The sequence below is a fragment of the Antechinus flavipes genome, chromosome 1 (assembly GCF_016432865.1).
Source record: "Antechinus flavipes isolate AdamAnt ecotype Samford, QLD, Australia chromosome 1, AdamAnt_v2, whole genome shotgun sequence".
Taxonomy (NCBI): domain Eukaryota; kingdom Metazoa; phylum Chordata; class Mammalia; order Dasyuromorphia; family Dasyuridae; genus Antechinus; species Antechinus flavipes.
In genome coordinates, this window is record NC_067398.1 from 568370659 (window position 1) to 568396880 (window position 26222).

General features: G+C 34.0%; 1 protein-coding gene across 1 annotated transcript in view; it reads left to right on the forward strand.

Annotated features, from left to right (window-relative positions):
* Window positions 1-26222, forward strand: part of CPNE3 (copine 3) — a 60723-nt gene that overhangs the window by 14047 nt on the left and 20454 nt on the right. Inside the window, exons 2-6 of the mRNA XM_051970805.1 lie at window positions 14860-14999; window positions 15323-15502; window positions 20847-20921; window positions 22709-22780; window positions 24657-24740. Of these exons, the coding sequence (XP_051826765.1) occupies window positions 14868-14999; window positions 15323-15502; window positions 20847-20921; window positions 22709-22780; window positions 24657-24740 (543 nt within the window). The 5' untranslated portion in view covers window positions 14860-14867. The remainder of the gene's footprint in view (window positions 1-14859; window positions 15000-15322; window positions 15503-20846; window positions 20922-22708; window positions 22781-24656; window positions 24741-26222) is intronic.

The window sequence follows — 26222 nt, forward strand, 5'->3', positions numbered from 1 at the left end:
TCTGAGTTCAAATTCCACCTTGACAAAGGACAAATTACTTAAATTTTCTGAGTTTTAGTTTCATCTTTTATAAAATGAAGGCAATTTCCTGTAGTAGCTATCTCAAAAGACCATTAGGGAATTTAAATGAGATAACGAATATAAAACATGTTCTAAACCTTAAGTACTCTATAAATATGAGCAATTTTAATTGTTATTGTTATTTTTCTTTGTAACTTAACTATGTTAAAGGAAAGCAGAATAAAGCACCACTCTGGCTCAATCTGCAGTTACTAATAATTATAGTATGTAAAATTCATATGATGCTTTGTAAGCCTCTTTATGTATATTATTATTTCATTTGATCTTCACAGTAACTTTGTGAGGCAGGTGTTATGGTGATTCTCATTTTACAGAAAAAGGAAGGGAGGAACAGAAGGGAGGAACCAGTGAAATGGTTTGTATTGGATCACTTAGTGAGTAATTTTTGAGGTAGGTCTTCCTTAATTCAAGTCCAGTACTTTACTATCTCACCTAACTATAATCAGGGTACATTATTCACGTCTAAATTTTCCAAAATATGACTATCAGGGTCTTTCATACCAGTATGGAGGCTGGTCTGTTGGTTTCAGAGTAAGATTATTTTAATTGACTCAGTATTTGAAGGCAGTCTCTTAGAAGGTCTTGGCTAGGAACATATATGAAATTTTTAAAGGAATGGGCTTAAAAGATTTCTATGAAACAAGGCCAAAAACTTTTAGGATTTATAAGCACCACATGAGATTAACCTGGGAATTTCTCCCATTCCCCTTTATGGTTGTAGATTTTAAAATAGAAGCTAAGTAAAAGTCATCTGGCCAAACTTCCCTCATTTTATAGGGAAATTGAAGCCTTGAAAACTCTAGGTAGATTTTAAAATAGAAGCTAAGTAAAAGTCATCTGGCCAAACTTCCCTCATTTTATAGGGAAATTGAAGCCTTGAAAACTCTAGGTAGCACATGGCAGAGTCAGAATTTGGATCTACAATTTCTCACTATAAACCCAGTGTTTTTTGTTGCTATTTGTTAACTATGCCTTTGCTTTTCTTGATTAATTCAGAAGCAATTTCAGAACAGGAAGGGACCTCACAGGCTCTCTTTATAGACCTGACCAAGAATATCCTCTATACTGTACCTTTCAAAGTGATCCTCCAAGCCAGCATTTGTTCAAATGAAGATTAACTACTCTTTGCTACTGTTGGCTGCTACAGCAACTACAAGCTGGTTAATAATTCCTCTTCCTGATCTAAGGCTTTGACTTGAAAATGAAGTTCTTAGACTTCCTGTCTTTCAGTAAATAAATGGCCAAAAAAGAAAAAGAATTATAGAAATTGGCTCATTAAAAAAAATAGGTAGAACCGTGAATTGCATTTTGCCCCTGTTCTCCAGCAATATTGTTACCTAACATTGAGGAACACTTCATTGTCTTTTTTTCCCTTAGAAGAATGGGAATGAGGCATTTTCTACCAGTTATTTAAATGTTTCTAAATTCTCATGCTACTCCATGTGAAACTTAAATTAATGTGATGCTGTTGCTAAGATTTGGATTTGCAAAAGTAAAAATTTAAAGAGAAATGTTTCTTTTGTTAGGGAATTGGGGTTAAATGACTTGCCCAGAATTACATAACTAATAAGTGTTAAATGGCTGAGGGCATATTTGAACTCAGATCCTCCTGACTCTAGGGTCAGTACTCTACTGATTCTACTGCACCATCTAATACCCCTGAGAAATATTTTTAATGAACTAAATCATCTAAAAATGAGAAGCATCTATAATTCTAACTTTACTTTTTCTCATGCAACACAATAAACAAATCTGATGATGTTTTGTCATTTTATTTTCTAATTCAAATTAACCGTCAAAGTTCACTCATTTGTTTTGTGAGTACATATATATATGTATATGTGTATATATACATGGACACACATATATGTATATACACATTGTAATGCCAGAGAAAATGAGGCAAGATAGAGATTAGAGAACAATTTAATATTTTATTTGAAAGGGAGAGATTTACTGTAACCAAATGGATCCATGGTTTGGTTCCAGGGCTGAATGAGACAACCATCTCCAAGAATCCAGATTCTTTTATAGAATAAAAGAACGATGACATAATAGGGAAGATGCTCCTGATATTCTAGTGACATCTCAAATGGATAAAGACCTTTATGCCATCAAACAATTTGAGGGAATGATTATAGCCTGAGGCAGAGTAACTGAATAAGACAATTAGGGAAACTGTGTCAGGACATTAAAAGGGAACTGTGACACAACAGCATATTTAACTCCTTAATAAAATGTGTAACTCTTTGGAAATGTTAGTGATAGACTTTCTCCTTCCATGTTATCAAATGGCTCATTACGAAATTGAGAGATGTACAGATAAAAGTCATGGTAAAGGGGAGGTATGCTTCTTTTTTTTTTTTTTTGCTGAGGCAATTGAGGTTAAGTGTTAAGTACCTGAGATCAGATTTGAATTCAGGTCCTCCTGACTTCAGAATATTTGCATCCCAGGAAAGTTGACTTTTCTTTCTGTCATCTGTTATTCTTCATACAATTCTTCCTGAATCTCTGCTATGCCCTCAAACAATCATCCTATCTAATAGTCTCTTATCTACACACCAGCCTCACCCTCTTATTTGCATAGCCCTCCTTCACTTAAGTGCAACTCACAAGTCATGGTTTCACTTTCCTGAGGTCATTGTCTTCCTTTTCTAGAATGAAGGACAAATAATAATAACCTATACACCAAACTAAATCTCTTGAAAGAGTGCCTTCCACTGAATACCTCCACTTAGTTTCTTACTATGTAGTTTATTTCCTTAACCCTTTGTAATCTGATTTCCAATGTCAGCAATTTACCTAAAAGCATTTTTATTCAAATCCTCCTTATTCTTTCTGCATCATTTGACACTGTTAACTACTCTCTGGTTAAGCTCTTTTTTTGGCTTTGAGTTGCTTTTTTGTTCTGGGTCTCTTCCATGTTAGACTGCATCTTTTTAGCCTCACTTTATAATCTATCATTGCTTAGGAATATACTTTTTGGTTGCTTATATTTTGTAAGATATTGTGGGGGTGGGGGTTAGATTTTAAAAATGTATTCATTCATTCATTTTACCCCATACTCTCTCTCCCAAGTTGGGGCAATTTACTTTTTATCCTGTGCAATTTTCATTTATGATTTCTTTAAAAAGAGCTCTAGAAAAACAAGCCTTTTTGTTGGAATCTTTACAAACTGCTAACTAATTAGAGTTGATAGATTATTGATTGATCTTACAAGAAGATGTTTTGGGCCAGAACCTGAAACAAGGTACTAAGTAGAATTAATTAATACAATGCTTGTGTTCACACCTTTACTCATTGGGGTTCACAAGTATGGGAGATTCACAAAATTATGTAACTTTGTGAATTCATACCTTCCTTGAAGCTGTTAGGGCCAGAGAACACTCTGGGAGAAACCCATACTCCCTCTCTCTCACATCCCACAATTCCTCTCTCTTGAATAAATAGAGCTTCAAAGGGACTAGTCAGAATAGTTTTCAGAGGAAGAACCTACAAGTCGAGAAGAAGATTGAGAAGGTTCTCTCAGAGACACAACCAGATTCATCTTCATCTCACCCCACTGAGATCAAGCTGGTCTGAAAGACTCTCCAGAAAGCTAGGCCAGCCCCAAGTGAAGGAGACAAGAGATTCATTCCATCTTTGTGCTGGCTGGAGGCTGAAGAAAGCAGAGACAGAGGCTGAAGGACAAATCTTTGGATTTGGAGACATTCGGAGGGAGCTCTTGGACCCATGCAGAAAGATAGGCCTCTAAGAATCTAGCTATCTGGGCCCAAGGAAAGAGACAAGACTTGGAAGGAGAAATAAACATTTGTATTTTTTACCAGCTGGCTGCATTTGGGGTAATTATTGATTTGAACTGATACTAAGGCTGCCTTCAGAAAACCTCCCCGAGAAATCTGCTTTCTCTCAGAGAGAACCATCATCATCTTATATATTTTAAAGAAGAAAAAGAACACCACACTTTTTATTTTTATTTTTTTATTGTTATAACTTTTCATTTACAAGATATATGCAGACAGTTGCAAATCCTTTTGTTCCAACTTTTTCCCTCCTTCCTGCACCCTTCCCCGAGATGGCAGGTTGATCAATACAGATTAAATATGAAAAACAGGCTTTTTAAAAAGTCTGTTGTGTTTCAGATGGAGCTACTTGACTACCCTTGATACTCAAATCACTCTGATTTTCATTGAAATGTTAATAATAGCCTCCAGCCCATACCTCTGTAGCTCATTATTTAGTTTTTGATGGTTTAAGTTGAATATAAATAACAATTGTTTTGTGTTCTGGTCTGAAATTGGTCCTGGACCATTTTTTGTCTCAATTCTTACCTAGTCCTTAGTCACTTGATGGATTTTGTCTCAGACCAATTGTGGCCTGTAAAAGATCTTAATTTTTGTCTTGCTCAGTTTCTTTTAAGAGACCAATTCAATAGTTTATTAAATGGAGAGAGATACTGAGGACCAATGGATCCATGGTTGGTCCCAGGGTTGGACTGTCATCTCAAAGAGTCCAGCCCTGAAGTACTCAGAGGGCAAGCCTTTTATGGGATAACAAGAATAACGACACAATGGGGAGGTACTTGGTGGGGATAACCTAATGGGGGAGGTCCCTAGGATGACACCATGGAGGGAGGTTACTGATATTCTAATGACCTCTAAAATGGATAAACCTTTATCCTGTTAAACATTAAGAAGGAATGTCTATAACTTAAAGATATAAAACCTTTATCTCATCAACCATTTAAGAGGGAATGGTTATAGCCTGAAGTTTTAGGGCAGAGCAACTGAGGTAGACCTTTATCTCATCAAACATTAAGAGGGAAAGGTTATAATTTGAGGCAGAATAACTAAATAGGACAATTGGAGAAACTGGATCACGACATTAAAAGGGAACTTGTACTTTAAGGTACAACAGAACAAGCTAGCTTTCTACATTTTAGGCCATCATTAATCATCTTGCCAATGTACTTTGATGACTTTGAATAGCGATTGAATAGAAATTGCCTCTGTTATCCAGTTTGCTGGCCAGTCAAAACCTCCTCTACATGGTATTATTGGTCCTCTCTGACAAAGAAGGATGTACAATAACAACCACAACCTTTTAAGTATGTAATTTCTCCAAGACTTGTTTTGGTTCTCTTTTTTCTTTAAATTATTTTCTTCAGTGACCTTATGATCTAATATATTTCCTTGACTTTAGTGATAACATTTCCCTTCAAGTGATTCTCATTTTTGTTTATCTTTCTTTCTTTTCCTTTTTTTCTTTGTCTTTTTTCCTCTCATCTTTGTCTCTGTCTCTCCCCCTCCCCTCTGTTTTACATTTCCATGATTGTTCATTTCTACCTGAATGGATCACTAGCATCTTAACCTAAACATATATAAAACAGAATTTGACATCTTACTATGTAAATCTCTCTCTCCTAACTTCCCTGTTTTTATTATTAATATCATCTTCTGTGCAATCTAGATATGAAATCTTGGGATCATCTTTTCTTTTTCTTTTCCCCTAAATTCTTTATCACAATTAGTTGACAAATACTTTTGATTCTATTTCCATAATATTGCCACTCTTGACTCTTGCTTCCAGGAAAATAACTAGTGTTGGATTTTTGGAATGAAGGGAATGCCCCTTTCTTTTTTCTTCCGCTGAGGCAATTGGGGTTAAGTGACTTGCCTATGGTCACATAGCTAGGACGTGTTAAGTGTCTGAGACCAGATTTGAATTCAGGTCCTCCTGACTTCAGGGCTGGTGCTCTATCCACTGCACCACCTAGCTGCCCTCTTTTCTCTCTTTCTTAAGAGATCATTGAGTAAAAAAAAAATGGCAGAACAAGGAACTGTCTAATTATCTTGCAAACCCCAACCTTTCACCTACTTCCCCAGTTTTAACATGCTATTACAAAGAGAACTGAAAGCAATGGCTGAAAGATGTTAGATAAGGAAATGGGCTAACTGCAGGTCTGGCTTCTGTTATTCCCGTGCTTGCCCGATCTAGTTAAGATTCTTCTTAAACTTTGCTCTCCCATTCCTCAGTTCTGGATGATTTGGGCAGAGAGCCCCGCACAGTCCCCTGCAGTCAGCCCTACCTGCCACTCTGAGGGTCCCCCTCTCATTCACCATGATGGGGCTAGGGGCAGCGCAGAGACTTGAGGTGTGAGAATTCCCTTCTCGGTCAGCACAGGTTCAACGTGAAAGAATTCACAAACCCGAAGTATTAATGGCAAAAATGACGTATTTATGTTGGCCCCGCAGAAGTCAGCTTTGCTAGGAAGACTGACTTCCTCAGTGGCAAGGCCCTGGCAGAAAGATAAAGGTCCTAGCAGAGAAATTTTGGCAGAGAAATAAAAGGGGTTATCATCACTGAGAAGAGAATGTCTTCACAGCGGGCAGGAGTCCTGGTAGGCAGCTATGCCAAGGAAAGGTTCCTTACCAAGATTATAATCCTGCTTCGGACATTCTATAAATTATGAGTTTAAAATTGTGTTTTTTATAGGAAATCTGAGACTGAGGTTTCAATTGAATGAGATTCCTTCAATGTTGTCACTGCCCCCAGGCCTAAATTTCCAGTTGAATGATTCCACTTAAGTTCCAGATACTAGGAGTGGTCTTGGATTAATTTTCTTTTTATTTTAATAGCCTTTTATTTACAGGTTATATGTATAGGTAACGTAACTTTACCGCATTGACAATTGCCAAACCCTTTGTTCCAATTTTTCCCTTCCTTCCCCCACTCCCTCCCCCAAATGGCAGGATGACCAGTAGATGTTAAATATATTAAAGTATAAATTAGATACACAGTAAATATACATGACCAAACCGTTATTTTGCTATACAAAAAAAATCAGACTGAAATAGTATACAATTAAGCCTGTGAAGGAAATAAAAAATGCAGGTGGGCAAAAATATAGGGATTGGGAATTCAATGTAATGGTTCTTAGTCATCTCCCAGAGTTGGTTCGCTGGGCGTAGCTGATTCAGTTCATTACTGCTCCATTGGAACTGATTTGGTTCATCTCATTGCTGAGGGTGGCCAGATCCCATCAGAATTGATCATCATATAGTATTGTCGTTGAGGTATATAATGATTTCCTGGCCGTACTCGTTTCACTCAGCATCAGTTCATGTAAATCTCTCCAAGTCTCTGTATTCATCCTGTTGGTCATTTCTTAAAGAACAATAATATTCCATAACATTCATATACCACAATTTACCCAGCCATTCTCCAATTGATGGGCATCCATTCATTTTCCAGCTTCTAGCCACTACAAACAGGGCTGCCACAAACATTTTGGCATATACTGGTCCCTTTCCCTTCTTTAGTATCTCTTTGGGGTATAAGCCCAGTAGAAACACTGCTGGATCAAAGGGTATGTACAATTTGATAACTTTTTGAGCATAGTTCCAAATTGCTCTCCAGAATGGCTGGATGTGTTCACAGTTCCGCCAACAATGTATCAGTGTCCCTGTTTTCCCACATCCCCTCTAACATTCCGCATCATCTTTCCCTGTCAGTCTAGCCAGTCTGACAGGCGTGTAGTGGTATCTCAGAGTTGTCTTAATTTACATTTCTCTGATTAATAATGACTTAGAGCATCTTTTTATATGGCTAAAAATAGTTTCAATTTCTTTGTCTGAGAATTGTCTGTTCATGTCCTGGATTAATTTTCAAAGGGTCCCACCAATATAACAGAATGAAACTACATATCTTGATTCTCTTGAGGCGAGCGGAGAGTTTCTCAAGATTTCACTCCATGGCATGCCCCCCAAAATCATAGAGGACAGTTTCAGGGTCCCCTCCTTTCCCCCCAATCAATGACACAACACTAGTACAAGCTAGAATGGGCTCTAACCCTTCTGCTTAATCTCTCTACTCCTGGCTGAGAGTTCTAATTCTTCCTTCAGGGAGAATAAGTCAGTCTCTGTAAAGAAGCCAGCTTGACCCAAAATTGGGGGGAAAAAGTGTTAGTAAGATACAGAGGAAAGAGCAGTTTTATAAAGTCAGAGGAGCCAGGTTCAAAGCCTGCCTTATACACATGACCTTTGTGACTTTGAGGAAGTGACAACATTAGTTGACTCAAGTGTAATATGAAGGTTTTGGATGAAATGTCCTCTCAGGTTCCTTCCAACTCTTAATCTGTGTAGTTAAACTTCTGTTCAAACTCTGGTTCTATCACTTTGTTAAATTAATGTGTTCTTAGGTAAGTCACTCAATTTCTCTAAGTACAGATTTCCTCAGCTGATAATAATATCATCCATCACAGGAGTGTTGTGAGGAAAGAGTATTTTACGAACTTTAAAGCTCCATATAAGTGAGAATATTTATTTTTGCCAAAAACACCTGTGCTATATCTGGTTCTATCTTGTTTCTTGGAAAGAAATATTTTGGGGCTTTGATCCTTTCAGAGTCATCTTGGATTCTACATATCAGAAAAACTTATGTTTTAAATGATAATATAACCATAGACACATATAATTCCTGCCAGCAAATTACATCCGAATTTTATACAATGTCAGTGTTCTGTAGAATAGCTTTTAAATTATGAATATATATGGTATAGAAATACTTCCCTACAGAGTGATAAGTGGTAGAGTATAATAAGGCAGAATTTTGGATTGCCAATTTCTTGTCTTCCTTGTTAGAGATATCATTCTCTTAGCTGGGAGCTTCAGAATAAACTAGAATAAAACGTAATTGGGAAATGTTACCAAAATAAATAAAAGTACAGTAAAAAATAGATAATCCTAATTTGTAGTTCTCTAAGTTGACTTGTTGCCATACTACTGATGCAGAAAATAATTGTCAGAAAAGTGATTATGAGAAAGAAATGCTCCAGGTTCATATCATTTTCCTAAGAACAGAAGATGTTAGTGGCTAACGTGTTAGACTTGAAATCAAAAAGGCCAGAGTTCAAATCTGCCATTACTAGCAATGTGACCTGAGTATGTCGCTTTACATTTTTTAGCTTCAGTTTTTTCATTTATAAAAGAAAAAATAATAACATCTATTTCTCAGGTAATATATGTAAAGCTCTTTACAGACCTTAACAATACCATATAAAAACTATGATGATGATGATGATAATGATAACAATCAAGATTAAAAGGAAAGAATTGGGGAAGAATCACTATGAGAACAGGAGTTTAGAATTTTCTTCTAGCACCTACTTTTCTGTTGGCAGTCAAGACTACATCTCATCCTCTTCACCATCATTTTCCATTTCAGCTTTTATTTCTCTTTCATTTTCCCCAGAGGGCTGAGAATGGGGATGAGGAGATACTATATTGAATTAGAGTACGCAGATTGAGTATGTTTGGGGTAAACAGAGGTGTACAGACTTCTAACTAGTTCTGACACCCTAATTCAGACATTGCTCACCTAAGGCAAAGGTAATTTAAAGACACTACAATTTCAAGTTCCCTGGGGTTGAGCTCTCTCTGCTTGGCTTTTTTGATTATTTGATTAAAGAAATTTACAGTAAGGTGAGAATTACTTATGAGGTTTAACTCTTGCTGAAGATAAAATCTGAGTCAAAAAAAAAAAGTTTGTTTACTCATATGAATTCCCAGTTAAATGGAATAAATGTGAGGAAGAGAGGAAAGGACTTTTTATTTTTTTAAAGGGGAATAAACCGATCGATCTTCCTCTCTTAGTTTAGAACACCAAAGAGCTATTTTTTTGGAGTCATTCAGTAACATGTAATTATCTTCCACTCATCCTCCTAAATTTTTTAAAGTAGCATTGCAGCCCTCAGGCTCCATTAAAAATTAGGATTATATCTGGGGAAAGAGTAAGGTTGCCATAGTGCATGGTGACTATATTAAGCCATTACTCAGGAATGTGGAAATGGCTGACCTACAGCTGTACTCCTCATCTGTTCATAACTGCCCTTGTATAATTTCAGTGACTTGAGCAACTTCCATGGGAATTACTCAGCACCTTGGGTCTATCCATCATAGGGTTATTCCAAGTTTGGTAGTTGTTGTGGTTCAAAATGTGGGGTCCCTGTTCGGGCGCCAAAATGTTGGAGTTCAAATGTTGGAGTTCTTGTTCTTCTCAAAACACAGCCGGTTTAGCTGAGAGCCCTCCGAATGTCTCCAAATCCAAAGGTTCTGTCCTTTAGCCTCTGCCTCTGCTTTCTTCAGCCTCCAACCAGCACAGAGATGGAATGCATCTCTTGTCTCCTTCACTTGGGGCTCAGCTAGCTTTCTGGTGAATCTTTCAGACCAGCTTGGTCTCAGTGGGGGAAGTGCAGGAGCCCAGCCACCAACTACAGTGGTGTGAGATGAAGATGAATCTGGTTGTCCACTGAACTCTCAACTTGTAGCTTCTTCATATCTGAAGGACTTCTTTGACTGGCCCATTGAAGCTCTGTTTATGCTCCTTCAAGAGAGGGATTGTGGGTTTTCTCCCATAGTGCTCTCTGGCCCAAAGAGCTTTAAGGGAGGTGTGAACTCACAAAGGTACAAAGTTTACTTTGTGAATCTGGCAAACTTGTGAACTTGTGCAAACACAAGCATTGTAGTTCTACTTAGTACCTTGTTTCAGGTTCTGGCCCAAAACATCTTCTTGTAAGATTAGATCAACTCTAATTAGTTAGCAGTTTGTAAAGATTACAACAGGTAGTGATTATCATTTCTGATGCTATTCCTCCTCTAATTACCTATGAACTCATATTGATAACTATTATCATCATCAATAATAACAGTAATAATTTAGATGGCACTTTAATATTTACAAAATGTTATACATGTATGATCTCTTTTGAGCATCACATTAACCCTGGTAAATACTACTATTATACCTATTTGGCAGATGAGGAAACTGAGGCTGAATAAGATTCCATGATTTTCTTATGGCCAAACTGCTAGTATCTGATACTGAATTTGAACTCATCTCCCTGATTGTAAGTCTTTATGCACTGCTTCATATAGCTGTCTTTTGATTTAGCTTTGCCATTTGCATCTACTTGTGAGCAAATAGTATTGCAAATAATACAAACTACATTTCACAGATGATTTCACAGGCCAGTCATCGTCCCTACTCTTGGGGTGGATTGGAAAAGCTAGAGAAATTTTATACAGACTGTGATCTGCAGAAAAGGTAGCCTCAGGGTAGAAATGTTCAATAACTAGTCCAGAAGCATTCATTAACTATGTTCCAGACAAGGTGCTAATCTCTGAAGATACAAAGAAAGACAAAAATAGACCTGCCCTCACAGTTCAAAGAGACAACAGGCTAACTACATAGCAGTGGAAAGAGACTCATTCAGTTGCCATTAAATCCAATTTGTAATATCAACTAACTCTGATTGAAAAGTATCTCTTCTTTAGCTTGCTACCTCTAATCGCAGCTTCCTGTTCTTTTTTTTGAATGGATCTAACTATTAGGAAGTTTTCCTGACCATCCAGACATTTTCCACTTTGTAACTTCTACTCATTTTTTCCTAGTTTCTGTTTTCTATCAATCTAATTCATTTTCCTTGGGGGAGGCTTCCAAGTACTCAAAAGATAGTTCTGTTCTTAGGACAAGAATTTCTAGTTTCTTTAATGTTATTGCCTTCCTCCAGTACTGTTCAGCTTATTCGTATCCTTCTTAAAAGTTGCTTGTTTACATTCTGGCTTCTGGTCATAATAATTGAAGGTACTATAAAAATTGTGTACTTCCTAATTTTACAAAATGGAAGATAAAAGTTGCTGTTCAGTGGATTCCAGGCTCTGGGACTTTTCTAATTTTTACAACTGGCATTTAGATGCAGTAGGTTTCTGGAGTTGAGGCTATTTGGATAAAAACAAAATAAGGATTTAATTGAGAAAATTACTGGGAATGATTCATTATCATGACATCACTAATTTTCCAACTAATCAGATGTATCTGCTTGTATGAGCTATTCTTGGATTGATTAGAATAGGGAGGAGGATATCTCACATGAAGAAAATACATTGGGGAACAATAGTTTGCATTGAAGTTGAATTGTAATCATTACCATTAGGGGAAAAAGTAAACTCTTCTGAAACATTCCTTTTGCATTCCTTTGAAATGAGCATGATTGCTGCATCAATGCCTGCTGTGATATCCCATGAAGATGACTCTCAGTTATCAAAGATGCTTATGGAATCCAAAATCTGACAGCCCCAAGCAAGCAGTAAAGGTTTTTAGAGTTGGCCTGGTGAGGAATTTCATGTGAGCCTTCTGTGGTCTACCCAAAATAAGTTAGAATAAGCTCATGATGAAATTAACTATAGGGTGATGATGATTATTTTAGTTACAGCACCTCTGTGATACCAACTCCTGTTTTTGCTAATTTGCTTTTTATTTCCCTCTATCTTTACTGCTTTTAGACTTTGGACTTTCCCATTATGACTTCCTTCTCCAGGAAACTCATCACTGACAAATCTCATTATCTTGCTAGATTGAATCTGCCTGGTACTTTTATCTCATTAGTACCCTCTATCTCTCTGATTAGACCAAGAAAAAAGCTCTAAACAGTTTTTCCCTATTTCACCTAAGTTCCATGGCTTTTGACCTTATGTAGAGAAATCAACAACAACTACTCCAGCTATCTAGTTCTTTTGGAAGTCTTTGCTTGTTTTCTAAGGATTAATTAGGTTGTTTGCTGCAATAGTTTGTCCCATCTTTATATTGGTATTTGTTTTCTACTGCTTTTTCTTTTGTGCTTCAGGGCAGTTAAATCAATTCATATTGATTAATTTAGAGTTTAGCCTATTGTTGCTTTTTCGTCATTTGCATTCATTTTTAACTCCTTAACTAAATTAGGGCACACCATGTTTTAATTTGTTTTATAGCTACCCCAGGGGCAGCTAGGTGGCAAAAAACTCCAGTATCTTTGTCAAGAAAACCCAAAAATGGGGTCACAGGGAGTTGGACATGACTGAAATGGCTCAAAAAAACCCTCATCCACACATCTTGCACAATGAAAATTGTAAATACATAAATGTTCCATTGATATGGAGAATTTAATATCTGAATGATTTTAATTTCCAAAGATTAGAATGATGGTTATTAAACATAACACATAAGAAGTCCTATACTTAGGTTAAAAATTACCAATTCTACAAGTACATATAAGAGAGAAGTTGCTAGATCACCACTTATGAAAAAAAAATCCTAGAAGTTTTAGTGATTCTCTTAAGTTTCTAGTTCAATGTAAGTCAATTATGTATGGTGTGGCTAGTCAAACAGACTAATGTGTTTTTAGGCTGCATTAATGGAAGTAGAGTTTCCAACATTTTCCAACATGATATTCAGCTTTGGTCAGATCACTTCAGAAGATTTCACTCTCTGGAGCTTTCTCGCCATAGCTGGAATGCCTGCTTGCCAACTGCTGCAGTAGGGATTCCTAATCAGGAATGTTCTGGACTAGCTGATCTCTGAGTGTTCTTTTAACTTCGAAATTTTGTGAATATTTAGTCCATTCTGGGGCACCACATTTGTAAGCTGGAGCATGTTCAGAGGAGAGTAAACAGACATATAATTACTAGAGACTATGTCATGGAAAAAATGGTTTAAAAACTTAGAACATTTAGTTTGAAAAAGAGAAAACTTGATAGAGATGTAGTTGCTTAGGTTCAAATATTGGAAGGATTGTCTTTAGGAAGAGAGATTAATCTTAGCTGTAAGTGGGCAGAACTATGCTTAATAGGCATGAATTATAGAGGGAACATTTCAGTTCAGAATTAGTGGACCTTCTTCTTTTTTCCCCTCAACAATTAGTACTTCTTCAAAATGGAATGGGTTGATTCTTGTAATGAGTCACTGGAGCTCTCTAAGTAAAGCTTGCAGGGCCATTTGTCAAGTTGTGATAAAAGGGATTCATATATCAGTTGTATATTGGACTAAATTAAGACTTCTTCCAAATTTAAAATTAATTTTTTTTGGTTTTTCTTCAACATGCATTTATTAAGTGCCTACTCTGCAAAGCACTGTGGTAAGTACTTGGAATGTAAGAAATACAAAAGAAATAGCTCTTTTTCTCAACAAAATTTCATATGATCGAGAGGGGAGAAATGCACCTTTTTGGAGAAGTAGGAAATGAATCAAAATATCATGACTTTTTTGACCATTGAAGAATGATTCTCACAACATGTATCCTTGGGTGTTAGAATCAGTAAAACTATCCTGTTATTCGTAATGTCCTTTAGACATTTTTGATTTCCATTATATTTCACATTAGTTTTAATTTAGGTAAGAATTATAAGTTGTTGTAAAGAATTTAAAAGGCAAAGAGATTTTAATCCATTTTATTATGATTTATGTTTGGTATTAAAAATGATTCCATTAATAGGAATTTGTGTTTGTACTGGCTTGATCAGTCATTTTGATTAACATAAAAATTCCATCTAAGTGGAGTACCAACTTCTTTTTTTTTTTTTTGGTAATGAATTTATTGTCATTTTTCAAGTGAGTGATTAAGATCATATTTTGACTTCCAGATTTTCACATTAAACAATTTATGATAAAGTAATTAGATTGACATTTCTCCTATGATGCACCAAAAGATTTGTTTTACAATAATATGGGGAAATAAGTTTTATTGGAGAAAAGCTCAGTGAAATATGATTAAAATAGGTTAATATGTCATGAAACTCCTGGAGAGCATTTTTATTATCTGAGTGGTCTGGCAACTTCATGAGGTTGTCCTGATCTTATGATTTGTTAAAGAGCAATAGAGTATAATAATAATCCAACAATTTCCTTTCAGAATTAAAATTTTTCTTAATGTATATTATTGTTTGTTTTTTTTTCCTTATCTTTCAGCTTAACAGATGGCAGCACAATGCGTGACAAAGGTGGAGCTGAGTGTCTCCTGTGAAAATCTTTTGGATAAAGATATAGGCTCAAAGTCAGACCCTTTATGTGTATTGTTATTGAATACCAGTGGACAGCAGTGGTATGAGGTAAAACATTTAAAAATCCCTTTGGAGGGAAGGGTGCTTTGATTGTACTTTTAATAATGGAAAGAGGGTTTTTTTTTTTTTTAAACAGTAATTATCTTCCAAACTAAAATGAATCCTGTTTATGTTAAAGCAAACACATTTAATCTGTTCTTTAAGTCATTTACTAAATAAATTTTACTAAAAACAGAAATTCCCATTCCTGTTAGCCATTAGGAATATTAGTTGAATTTGTTCATTAAAAGTGAAAATGGAAACTTGAGTTCCAAAATCAAAATACACATCTATGATCCAGTAACTAAATCAATATCTTATTTTCTTCACAGGTTGAACGGACAGAAAGGATTAAAAATTGTTTGAATCCTTCATTTACCAAAAAATTTTTAATTGATTACTATTTTGAAGTGGTTCAGAGGCTGAAGTTTGGGATTTATGACATTGATAATAAAACCATTGATTTGAATGATGATGATTTCTTGGGAGAATTTGAAGGTACTTTGGGACAAGTAAGTATGACTTACTGTGCTCTTTAACAGTCTCATTGCTTTTATGGCAACCCTCATCTGCACTTAAAAATCACAAGGAAATTCATTAAAATTTTTTTCTTAATCTTAGTATTATTGTTGTTTTTCAGTCATTTGTGACTCTTTACAGTCACTTTTGGATTTTCTTGACAAAGATACAAAATGGTTTGCTATTTTCTTCTCTAGCCCATTTCACAGATAAGGAAATTGAGATAAACAGGGTTAAGTGACCTGCGCCAGGATCATACAGCTAATAAGTGTCTGAGCCTGTTTGGAACTCAGGTCTTCCAGACTTTAGGCCTGGTGCTCTATCCATTGCACCATGTTGCTGTCCCAGTTTTAATGTTACTCTCTTCTTTTATTATCTTTGTTTCCAACTGCGTTCCACTCTTCTGGAAGCCATTCCCTATAACAAAGATTGAAAAGTAAAGAAGGGAGAAGAGCAATTTAACAAAGCCAATCAATTCATTAACCTATTATAAACTGTACATACAATATTCTACATTGATAGTCTTTTACCTCCTTGAAGAAAAGGAAGTACAGTTTATTAGCTTTTCTCCAGGTTCATCATTAGCCATTACAATTAATCCGTATTTAAAATATTGTAGTTATGTGTATATATTATATTAATAATCATAGATATCCTATTGTTTCCTGTTTCTATTTGCTTCACTTTACATCTGTTCTTATTAGCCTTTTCATGCTTCTCTGAATTCTTTATTTTGTTGTTTCATATAGTTTAATGATATTCAATTATATTTTTGTACAAGTATATTTTAGTCATTCCATAATTGATGGGAATCTATTTTGTTTCTAATTCTTGACAGACATAAAAGGGCTGTTATGAATACTCTGGCAATGTATTTGGCCTCCCATGCAACTAGATGGCATAATGAATAAAGCTCTGGATGCAGAGTCAAGAAAACCTAAATGTGAATCCTATCTTAGTCACTTACTAGCTAAATCACCCTGTACAATTCACTAAATCTTTCAGCTTCAGTTTTCTCATCTGTAAAATGAATATAGTATCACCTAGTCACAGAATTGTGGGGGGGAGGGGTGTCAAATGAGAAAAGATATGTAAATCAATTTACAAACCTTAAATTGTTATATGAATGCTAGCTATTTTTTTTATATGCATATTCTAACATGTATTCCTAAGAAAGAGTTTATTAGCATAAGAATTAGGTTTAAAACATTTAATTTCCAAACCCCCAAGTTTTTTTTTCATAGCTAAGTCTTTAGCATAATGAGGTTTTTCTCACTTAGATTGTAAATTTTATGAAACCTCGAATTATATAAGATAGGCCCAACTTTAACTGAGGAATATTAAAAAAATTCAATTCTGAAATTTCCAAGTTCTGTTCTATTTGATTCTGTAATGATACAGTTACAAGATTCTCACAGTTTAAAAAATTTTTTTTTATTAAAGCTATTTATTTACAAAGCATATGCATGAGTAATTTTTCCATCATTGACCCTTGCAAAACCTTTTGTTCCAAATTTTCCCCGCCTTCCCTTTATCCCCTCCCCTAACTGGCAGGTAGTCCAATACATGTTAAATATGTTGAAATACATGTTAAATCCAATATATGTATACAGTTGTTGCACAAGAAAAATCACATCAAGAAGGAAGAAAAAGAAAAACTGAGAAAGAAAACAAAATGCAAGCAAACAACAACAGAGTGAGAATGCTATGTGAGAGAGTGAGAATGCTATGCTGTGTTCCACACCCTGTTCCCATGGTTCTCTCTCTGGCTCTCACAAAGTTTTTAAAGTTGGAAGGAATGTAACATGTTCGTGAAGTCCAACCTACCTGAATAGGTCCTCCTGCATTATCATAGACAAATGGTTATTTGGTCTCTCTACTTGAAGCTCTCTAGACATAGGAAACTCAGCAACTGTTCTGAGACATATTTTGCTTCTGTACAACTCTAATTGTTAAGACAGTTTGCTTAATGTTGAACTCCAGTCTTCTGACTATACATATTTAGGAATAAAAGATCTAGCCCCATTTGGACTTTGACTGAGGTACCACTATGGAATGAATTTGTGCAAACAGCTGATGTTTTGTATAGCTTAAATGAATACTTATAGCTGCTGCAAAGGGAGATAGGTAAAGTTGTATTATCTTCCTTTTTGTAATGAAGAAATGTTGTTCAAGAGGATAACTTATCCAAGTTCACAGAGCTAGTTTGTTGCTGTTTGGAATCCACTTCTACAAAGGGGATTTCTGTGAAGTTTTATGTTGGAATAGAAGACCTCTAAAGTTCTATTTCATTGTTATAATTTAATTCTGAATCCCTAAATTTAAATCTATATAATTTTGTCAAATTCCAATGAAGTTCTTAGCATTCATCCTTGTGACTCATGTTTCTTGGAAACGCATAAGCTGAGATAGATGCTATCAACCACAAAGACCTGGTAGACAATTATGTTGTCCACGATGGTCTAGTTAATTTCCTTAAGGCCAGAAGGTTGGCCACCAAATGATAGCTTTTAAATTTAAATTTTTCTATGGGCAAACATTTATTTTCTCTGTCTCATCTTCCCAATTGAAAAACAAACAAGAAAATAAAACCCTCATGACAATTATGCATAGACAAGCAAAGCAAATTACTGCATTCTTCAAAAATATATTTCTCATTCTTCATCGTAAATCTATCTCTTCTCTGTCAGGATGTGGGTAATGTTTCTTTTTTTGGTCCTCAGGGATCATGATTTTGCGTTGATCAGAATTTTCAAGCCTAAGGTTATTTACTTTATGATATTATTTTTGTATAAGTTCTAAGTCTGCTGACTTCATTCTTTACTCTGTTCATACACATCTTCCCAGTTTTCTTTGAAACTTTTTATTTTGTTATTTATAACAGCACATTAATACTCAGTTTCCATTCATATGTCATAATTTATTTAGCTATTTTTCAGTAAATGAGGACTCCCAACTGACAAAATTTTTAAACCGTAATTCAAGAATTATTATTCTAGGTGAGGAAAAGTTACAATCTGTATCAGTGGAATGTGTATCTATACGAAGAAACCATTGATCTTGCCATCATAGATTTAGAACAGACAGGAATCTTTGAGATCACCTTTTCCTCCTGACTCTAGGGCTGGTGTTCTATCCATTGTGCCATCTAGCTGCCCCACCTTTTCCATCCTCCTCATTCTACAGATAAGGAAACGAAGGCCTAGGAGAATTTAAGTGACTTGTACAAGTTCATACAGCTATTAAATAGCAGAACCAGGCTTTGAACTCACGCCACCAACTTTCAAATCCAGTGCTCTTTCTACTTTCTCTTGTGATCTTCTTTAATTTTTTTTTTTCTTGAGGAATTTAATCTAATTGTTGATAGTTCCCTACTGTGTCTTATATATCCCTGTCCATTTTGGGCGACTTGTATGCATTTCCTTTCATAAATTTGTCAGAATCCACCCAATGTATTAGAGGTCTTCATTTTCTCTTGATATTTCATGAGTATCAGTAAAACATATACTCTTTAATTGGCCTTCCTCATTCATGTGACATTCTCTCTTCCTCTCATATAATTTTTTTTAAATTAAATTAAATTAAATTTTTTTCATAATTATAACTTTTTATTGACAGAACCCATGCCAGGGTAATTTTTTACAACATTATCCCTTGCACTCACTTCTGTTTCGATTTTTCCCCTCCTTCCCTCCACCCCCTCCCCCAGATGGCAAGCAGTCCTATACATGTTAAATATATCACAGCATATCCTAGATACAATATCTCATAATTTCTTGGTGACATCTTTTACTCCTGTTCTTTTTCAAAACTCCTCATTGATTATGCATTGCAGCCTATTTATATCCATCAAAAAACTAAATTTCCTTCCATGTGATACTCATTTTTAGTTCATTGGAGGCAATTGTATTCCATGCTTTGGTACCTTGTAGTTACTGGTAAAATGCTAATGTTGAAAATATCTTTTTGAAGTACTAATTCCTTACTTACCACTTAGAACATCACTCTTGGATTAAAAGCTTTGAAAATAATGTATTGATGTTAATCTGAAAGTTTATTACAAGTAAAAAATGATAAACAATAATTATCTTGCTAGGGTACAAGCAAGACATTGTCATTAACTCATTCAGACCAAGAATGAAATTTAATATATGGACATTTAATGAATGACTTTTACTAGGTGACTTAGTGAATCTCAGACATCAAGTGTCAATGCTAAAAGATAATGATAATAATGGGTTTATTTAGCATTGCTGTTCTCTACTGGCTGTAATGAATTGAACAGATATCCTAATTTATTGAGCAGCAAGCAGTCTATATTCACAGCAATAAATTTAAATTATCCTTTTAAGTCACCCTTTTAAAAAACTTATTTGGAGCATTTCTATATTAAATGAGTAATAGTACTTGTAATTCACTGCCTCACATTGTTGATGTAGAAAAGATTACTTTTATTGCAGTTCATTCAAGTACATTTTATTTAAAATCGTATTCATTTACTTGCATTATTTAAATTCTATTAGAATCCTTTCCATACAGTAAGAGAAAATATTTTATAGAATGTTGTTTTGTAAGAGATAGAGATTATTTTATATAATACTTATTTTAGTAAAAATGTTTCCCCCATAGTTTTTTCTTAGGAAATTTTTATTACTCAGAGATAGATTATTTTTGGAACACAGTTGTCAGTATTATTGTTTTATACCATGGGGAGTATACTGTTTGATTCCTGTAGTTCTATAGTATACATCTTATTTTGAATTAGCTGATGGTACCACAACTCATAGTTAAGAGCCTTAGCTTTTTGAGAATAATATATTTTTGTGCAGCTTAGAAACATAATTCTGCTGATGATTAGAATTGTGGGTATAGATCCAGTCAATTGATATACCAAAGAAATATACTGTATATTATTTTGTCAAAAAAGTATTTTGGGAGGAGTAAGTGTTGAAATTGTTTGAAAGTTGAAAAGCTAAAGTTGTCTTAGATGTTCTTATTTAATCTTTTGACCTGGAAGGGACTTTCATGTGATTTGAATCTGAAATCAGATTCTTTGCCTCTTTTTCCAAGAAAAGTCAGAAGTTATATAATCTTTGTCTGTATGGATAAGAGCTGGTGTGGTTTTGGAGATGGTATCTATTTGGTAACCACTTTGAAAATTTCTAATATGTTATATGTATAGGTCTGTTTTAAAAAATTTTGTTTTCCAAACCTACAAGGAAAGCATTTAATTTTCCATTTCTAATGACTGGAAAAATTTCCACTTCAGAGCTTCTTAAATGAAACAAAATAGATTTTCCTTAAGTGTGTTTGCTTGTTTGTTTTTGGTTTTAACAGATTGTTTCCAGTAAGAAATTAACTCGACCATTGGTCCTCAAAAATGGAAAACCTGCAGGGAAAGGGAGCATCACGGTAAGGCAAGGCTTTTGTTTTGTTAAATTATTTAGAAGACATAAGTAACATTATGGGAAGCTATATAAGAGGTAGCATAGTGTAATGACTAGAAAATTGGCCGTAATATCCTGAATATCTGCCACTGACACATATTTGCTGGATGACATTAGGTGAATTCTTTAATTTTTCTATGCTTCCAGGCATTGTGAGACTCAATTTGCAGAGAAGATTCCAATCTGTATTTATAAGACAGTTTCTTTCCCAGAGCTTCTTAAATCAATGAAATCACAACTCTTTAGAAAAAAGAAACCCACCAATCAAACAAGCCATGAGACAACTGTTTTTCAGTAACATTTTATTATTTTCTCCTAAACAAATGAATTTTTTTTTTTTTTTTTGTGGGGGTGCCAAATGGCAAAGTAGAACTGGGCTCCAAGTATTTGGAAAAAGAAAACAAAAAGGTTATTCTTATGTCATCTAGGGATTCCTTGATTTTTTAGAACTCTGCTCTAGAAGTCTCTTCTTTTACTTAATGGAAGTTGTTTTTGGATGCTCAAGAAACAGGAACTCAGCAGCTCTGGAAATTTGTGTGTTTGCCTTATGAAACCTGTGCCAACTATCACCACCTGTTCTTTCTTTCCTATCTCTCTAGTGCCAATGGAAATAGTATTTCCTGCATAACTTTAGTCCTGTAATATGACTGGCTAAGTGGGAAGCAGTACACAAACTAAATGGCACATGTTGGCTCTTTAATTTGAGCATACTTTTTAAAAACTGATAAGACTATATAAGTGTTTGAAAAAAACATCTTTATAAAATATTTTGGGTCATATCTTGAGATGTAGCCATTCTATTTCCTGTTCTCTCCTCTTCTTATCCTAACTATCATTTCTTCTTATATTTGAAGAACTTTGGCATTTCATATTCTGTTTTATACACAGATATTTCAGAATAAAACCTGGTCTTATTGCCATAACTTTTTTTAAAAAACAAGTTTAGTTCTTAGAAGAACAAATTGTCCAAGTTAAGTTTTTCATAAGGTTAATCTTCTCTTAAAAATTCTCAAATTTATTTCTTGCTATGATCTAATGAGGTGCCAAATAATAGGAAATTATTTTACAATGTTGCATTCATATTTTTATGTTTTATAATTAAAATTTACATTTTCTGGTTGTTGTTGTTTTTTTTTTTTTTTTTTTTGCTCTGATGTAAAGTGGATATTTCTTGTCTTTTTTTTTTTTTCCCACCTCAGGAAAAAAAGAGGGGAAAATGTATTTCTCAACTCTTCTCCAGGATAAAACTTGATCATTTTAATTTTTGCAAATTAAAATTTATTGTTCTTTTGTTTATAATCATATTCCTGATTTGTCTCACTTCACTTTGCATTGGTCTTGAATTCTTCATAGTTGTCATTTCCTATATAGAGAGTTGTTTAATTGAATACAAATATAAAAGCAATAGAGAATTTATATATCATGATTTGTTTACCCATTCATTAATTGGTGGGGATAGCCAGCTAAGAAAAAAAATATTGGATGTATTTTCTTTTGGAGAGCATTTAAATTTTGTAGGTTTGGCACAATAAGAGCAATTCTTTGATTTTTTTTCAATTAACCATAGCATACCTTTCTTAAACATCTATATTCTCCCATCTGTGTATTCAACACTAGTATAATTATTAAATATTTTAAAATCCATCTGAAAGTCGAATATATTATTATATAACAAGATCAGTCAATACTAGAAAAACAGCCTAGGGTCCTATATAAATTTGCTTTTTTCTTATTTAACTTGTCTATCTTTAGATTTCAGCTGAAGAAGTAAAGGATAACAGAGTGGTCTTATTTGAAATTGAAGCAAGAAAACTGGATAACAAGGTTGGTAGAATGTAAAGGTATCAATAATGTAATAATAATAAAATTATTTCCCTTTTAGAGGAAGATTTGGCTTCAGACAAAGCTTAGTAATGTGCCTTTTGTTAAAAGAACAGAAGGAGGAGGAGTCCTAGAATATTGTGATGTGTATAAATTGAGTAGGGATTAGGTAGTAAATAACATTCAGATTCCAATTTTACATCTGATGTCAACTCCACATTTTATTTGAACCCATAATCTCTGAGACTTTACTTGATTTACTTTTATAATTTAGCATATTTTTCTTACTTTTACTTACTTTACTTTTCTTACTCAAAAGGTATATGGAGTATTACTGTTCATTTAAAAATCTTTAATAGTAATTCAGTTCTAAATATTTGTTCAAGTAGTTTAATTTTTTTTGTTTGTTTTATATCTGAAGATGATTTATCATCTAGTTTGGACAGATATCCTTGGTTTGAAATTAGGAACTCCTTGTTCTAGTTTTGGCTCAAGTATTTGACATTTGACATTGAATTGTATTTTAGTATATTCCCTCACAAAATGAAAATTATTTTACTTTCCCTATCTCAAACTTGTTTTCAACCATTCTTCTTGAATATATTAAATATTAATTATGTGACAGGCACTCTGCTAAATGCTGTGGGTAGAGAACAAAAAAGTAAGAACTGTACCTACTCTCAAGGTAGGCATAGAGGATATAACATGTATGCAAATAGGCATATCAAAGTATGTACTGAGTAGATAAAAGATAATGTTAAAGGAGAAGACATTAACAATGTTGGTTGTTGTTGGTAATAAGGATTAAGATGAAATATTACTCCTTAAAAGCTTTGTAAAATCAAGAGCATTATAGAAAAGCAAAATAGTAGTAGTAAAAAATAGAAAACAGAGGAGTCAGCTATGTTTTTCCAAGGCAGAAATGATGTTAAAATGGAAAAATGCAGAGTACACTTAGGTATTCTCTATCCATGCCTCTTTTAAAAAAGTGTTTACTGTGGTAAAAAGACCAACATTCCTCTGAGGAATGCTGAGAAAGGAAATTATGTTATCCAACAATGTGATGCAAATGCCACAGTGAAAATCAAGGTGCTTAGTTCAATATTAGTGATTTGCACAAAGAATTGTGGAGCCAGATGTCTTGCTGGTACCAGTTTATATTTAGCTGTTGATGAGTTAGATAATTTGTTCAATATACATGGAATTCAGAGCCTCTATACGAAATACTGAGCTAGGGAAGTTACAAAGGAAAAAGAAGGTGAGACCTGTGCTTGCAATGGAATTCAAGTGTGACTAGAGCATTCTTCTATTGCTTTAGGAAGCATAGATGGTTATGAGTTTAAAAGTGTGTTTGGTTCTCATGCTCTGAGAACTAAAATCTAGAACATGTTTGTGTCTTGGAGTCTCTGTGGTAAAGGATAGAAAAGAAGATTTAGGGAATAAGAAAATATTCTAAGAAAAGAAAAGGTAGGTGTCAGTACTTGAGTATTAAATATAATTTATATATAAATGTAGAGCTTGTATATTTTAGTTAATCAACTTTAGAGCTCCTGAATTAATGTTACTTGTTAGCTTATTTGTTTAGAACAAATAGCCAACAAAGTATTTGAACAAAAGAGCTCTGTGCTCTTTGTCCATAGACTGAACATCCATGTTAGCCAAATAGTTATCATTTGCATCAGTCATAAGGAAGATTAGGAGCAAAGAAATTTTTAAGTTTGTTTATTTTTTAGTACATTAGCTCCTAGATTTGAGTGGTTTAGGAGTTAAATTAGGGGGAAAAAAAGCTATCTAATTAATACCTATATATGATACTAACTTCGTATAGTTCAACACATGTAAATTGCATTTGCAGATGATTTTATTGCTTTATTTTTAGGATTTATTTGGAAAATCTGATCCCTACCTGGAATTTCACAAGCAGACATCAGATGGACAATGGCTAATGGTACACAGAACAGAGGTGAGCTAGTAGAGTAATGAAAAGATGTTTAGAAGGAAATTGCTTTCAATTGAGTATCAGTATTTTGGCCATTTTCTTTCTTTTTCTTTCACTTGATACCTTTGTCTGGATATAGTTGAGACTTTGCAAACAATCCTTCCACCAATTACATTCCCTCAAATCAGTTAAGCAAAATCACCCAAACAGGAACTCTATCTGATTAGAACCTGCTACTTTCTACTTTTGTAGTTTAACCTATTGTTATCTGAAAGGAATATTTTTTATTTTATTTAAATATTTTATACCAAGATTGCCTATTATATTTGACTTGAGTTTTTTTGGTTAGGATTATTTTTATATTGTTATTATATATATATTTTATTTATATATATTTTTATATTGTTATTATATATATATATATGTGTATATATATATATATACATATATATATATATATATTATATATATATATATATATATATATATATATATATATATATATGCCATCACTGAGTACATTGTTCTTCCTCCCCTTTCTTTCATGAATGTTTTCTTGGATTCTATCTTAGAAAAATCAACATGAAAGTCTAGATTTTCAGAACTGAGCTGCACAGATTATTCATTACATATATACAAACACACAGACACACAGATACCCCCCCCCCCCACGAACATATATCCTCAAAATATATATATATATATATATATATATACACACACACACACACACACACACACACACACTAAAAAATAAAGTTGGAGGCTATTGCAGGATTAAGTACATCCTCCCATTAGTTTTTACAAGAATATTAGGGAATATTACAGTCAAATCACAACAATGCTAATTTGTTAGTTGATTGGTTTAGATACATGCACACTACTAAATAAAGGCCATCTCCTTAAAGCAAGAGCTCTCACAAATGAAAGTCAAGTCCATAGTTATATATTGGAAAAAAATAACATGGATTATAGGCTGCACTTAGTTTTATGCCAGTTAGATTTAGTAAAAAAAAATTGTGGCTTATATTTGGATCAATATGGTAATTGGCTTCTTGTTTCCCAATAAGCAAGGAACCAAAATGCAGCTATAATTTAGTTGTAACTAGATGAAGTATCTAGCATTGTAAGTTTACATTTTTTAACTAGTTTTTTCCCCTACATATATGTGGTAACAAACATGCCTTCTGACTACCATCTTTGTTATTCTTAGAAGTTTTGTAATATTGTCCCAATGTTTTTTTTTTTTTTTTAACATTACTATTAGATGGTGTTTCTTTAATGTATTGTTTTCATAGAGGTTGAAAATAAATCCTACTTGGAATTTTCTTTAAGAAAAGCATAAAAAGTTCAGCAAGTAAAGAAGGAAGACTAATAGTTACTTGAAAATCAATAGTCAGTTAATCAATCAATAAATCCTTATGAAGTGCTTACCATATATATGAAGAAAGGTAAAAAACAGTCTTGTCCTCCCACTTCTTCCCCTTCTTGCTATGGAACTCATAG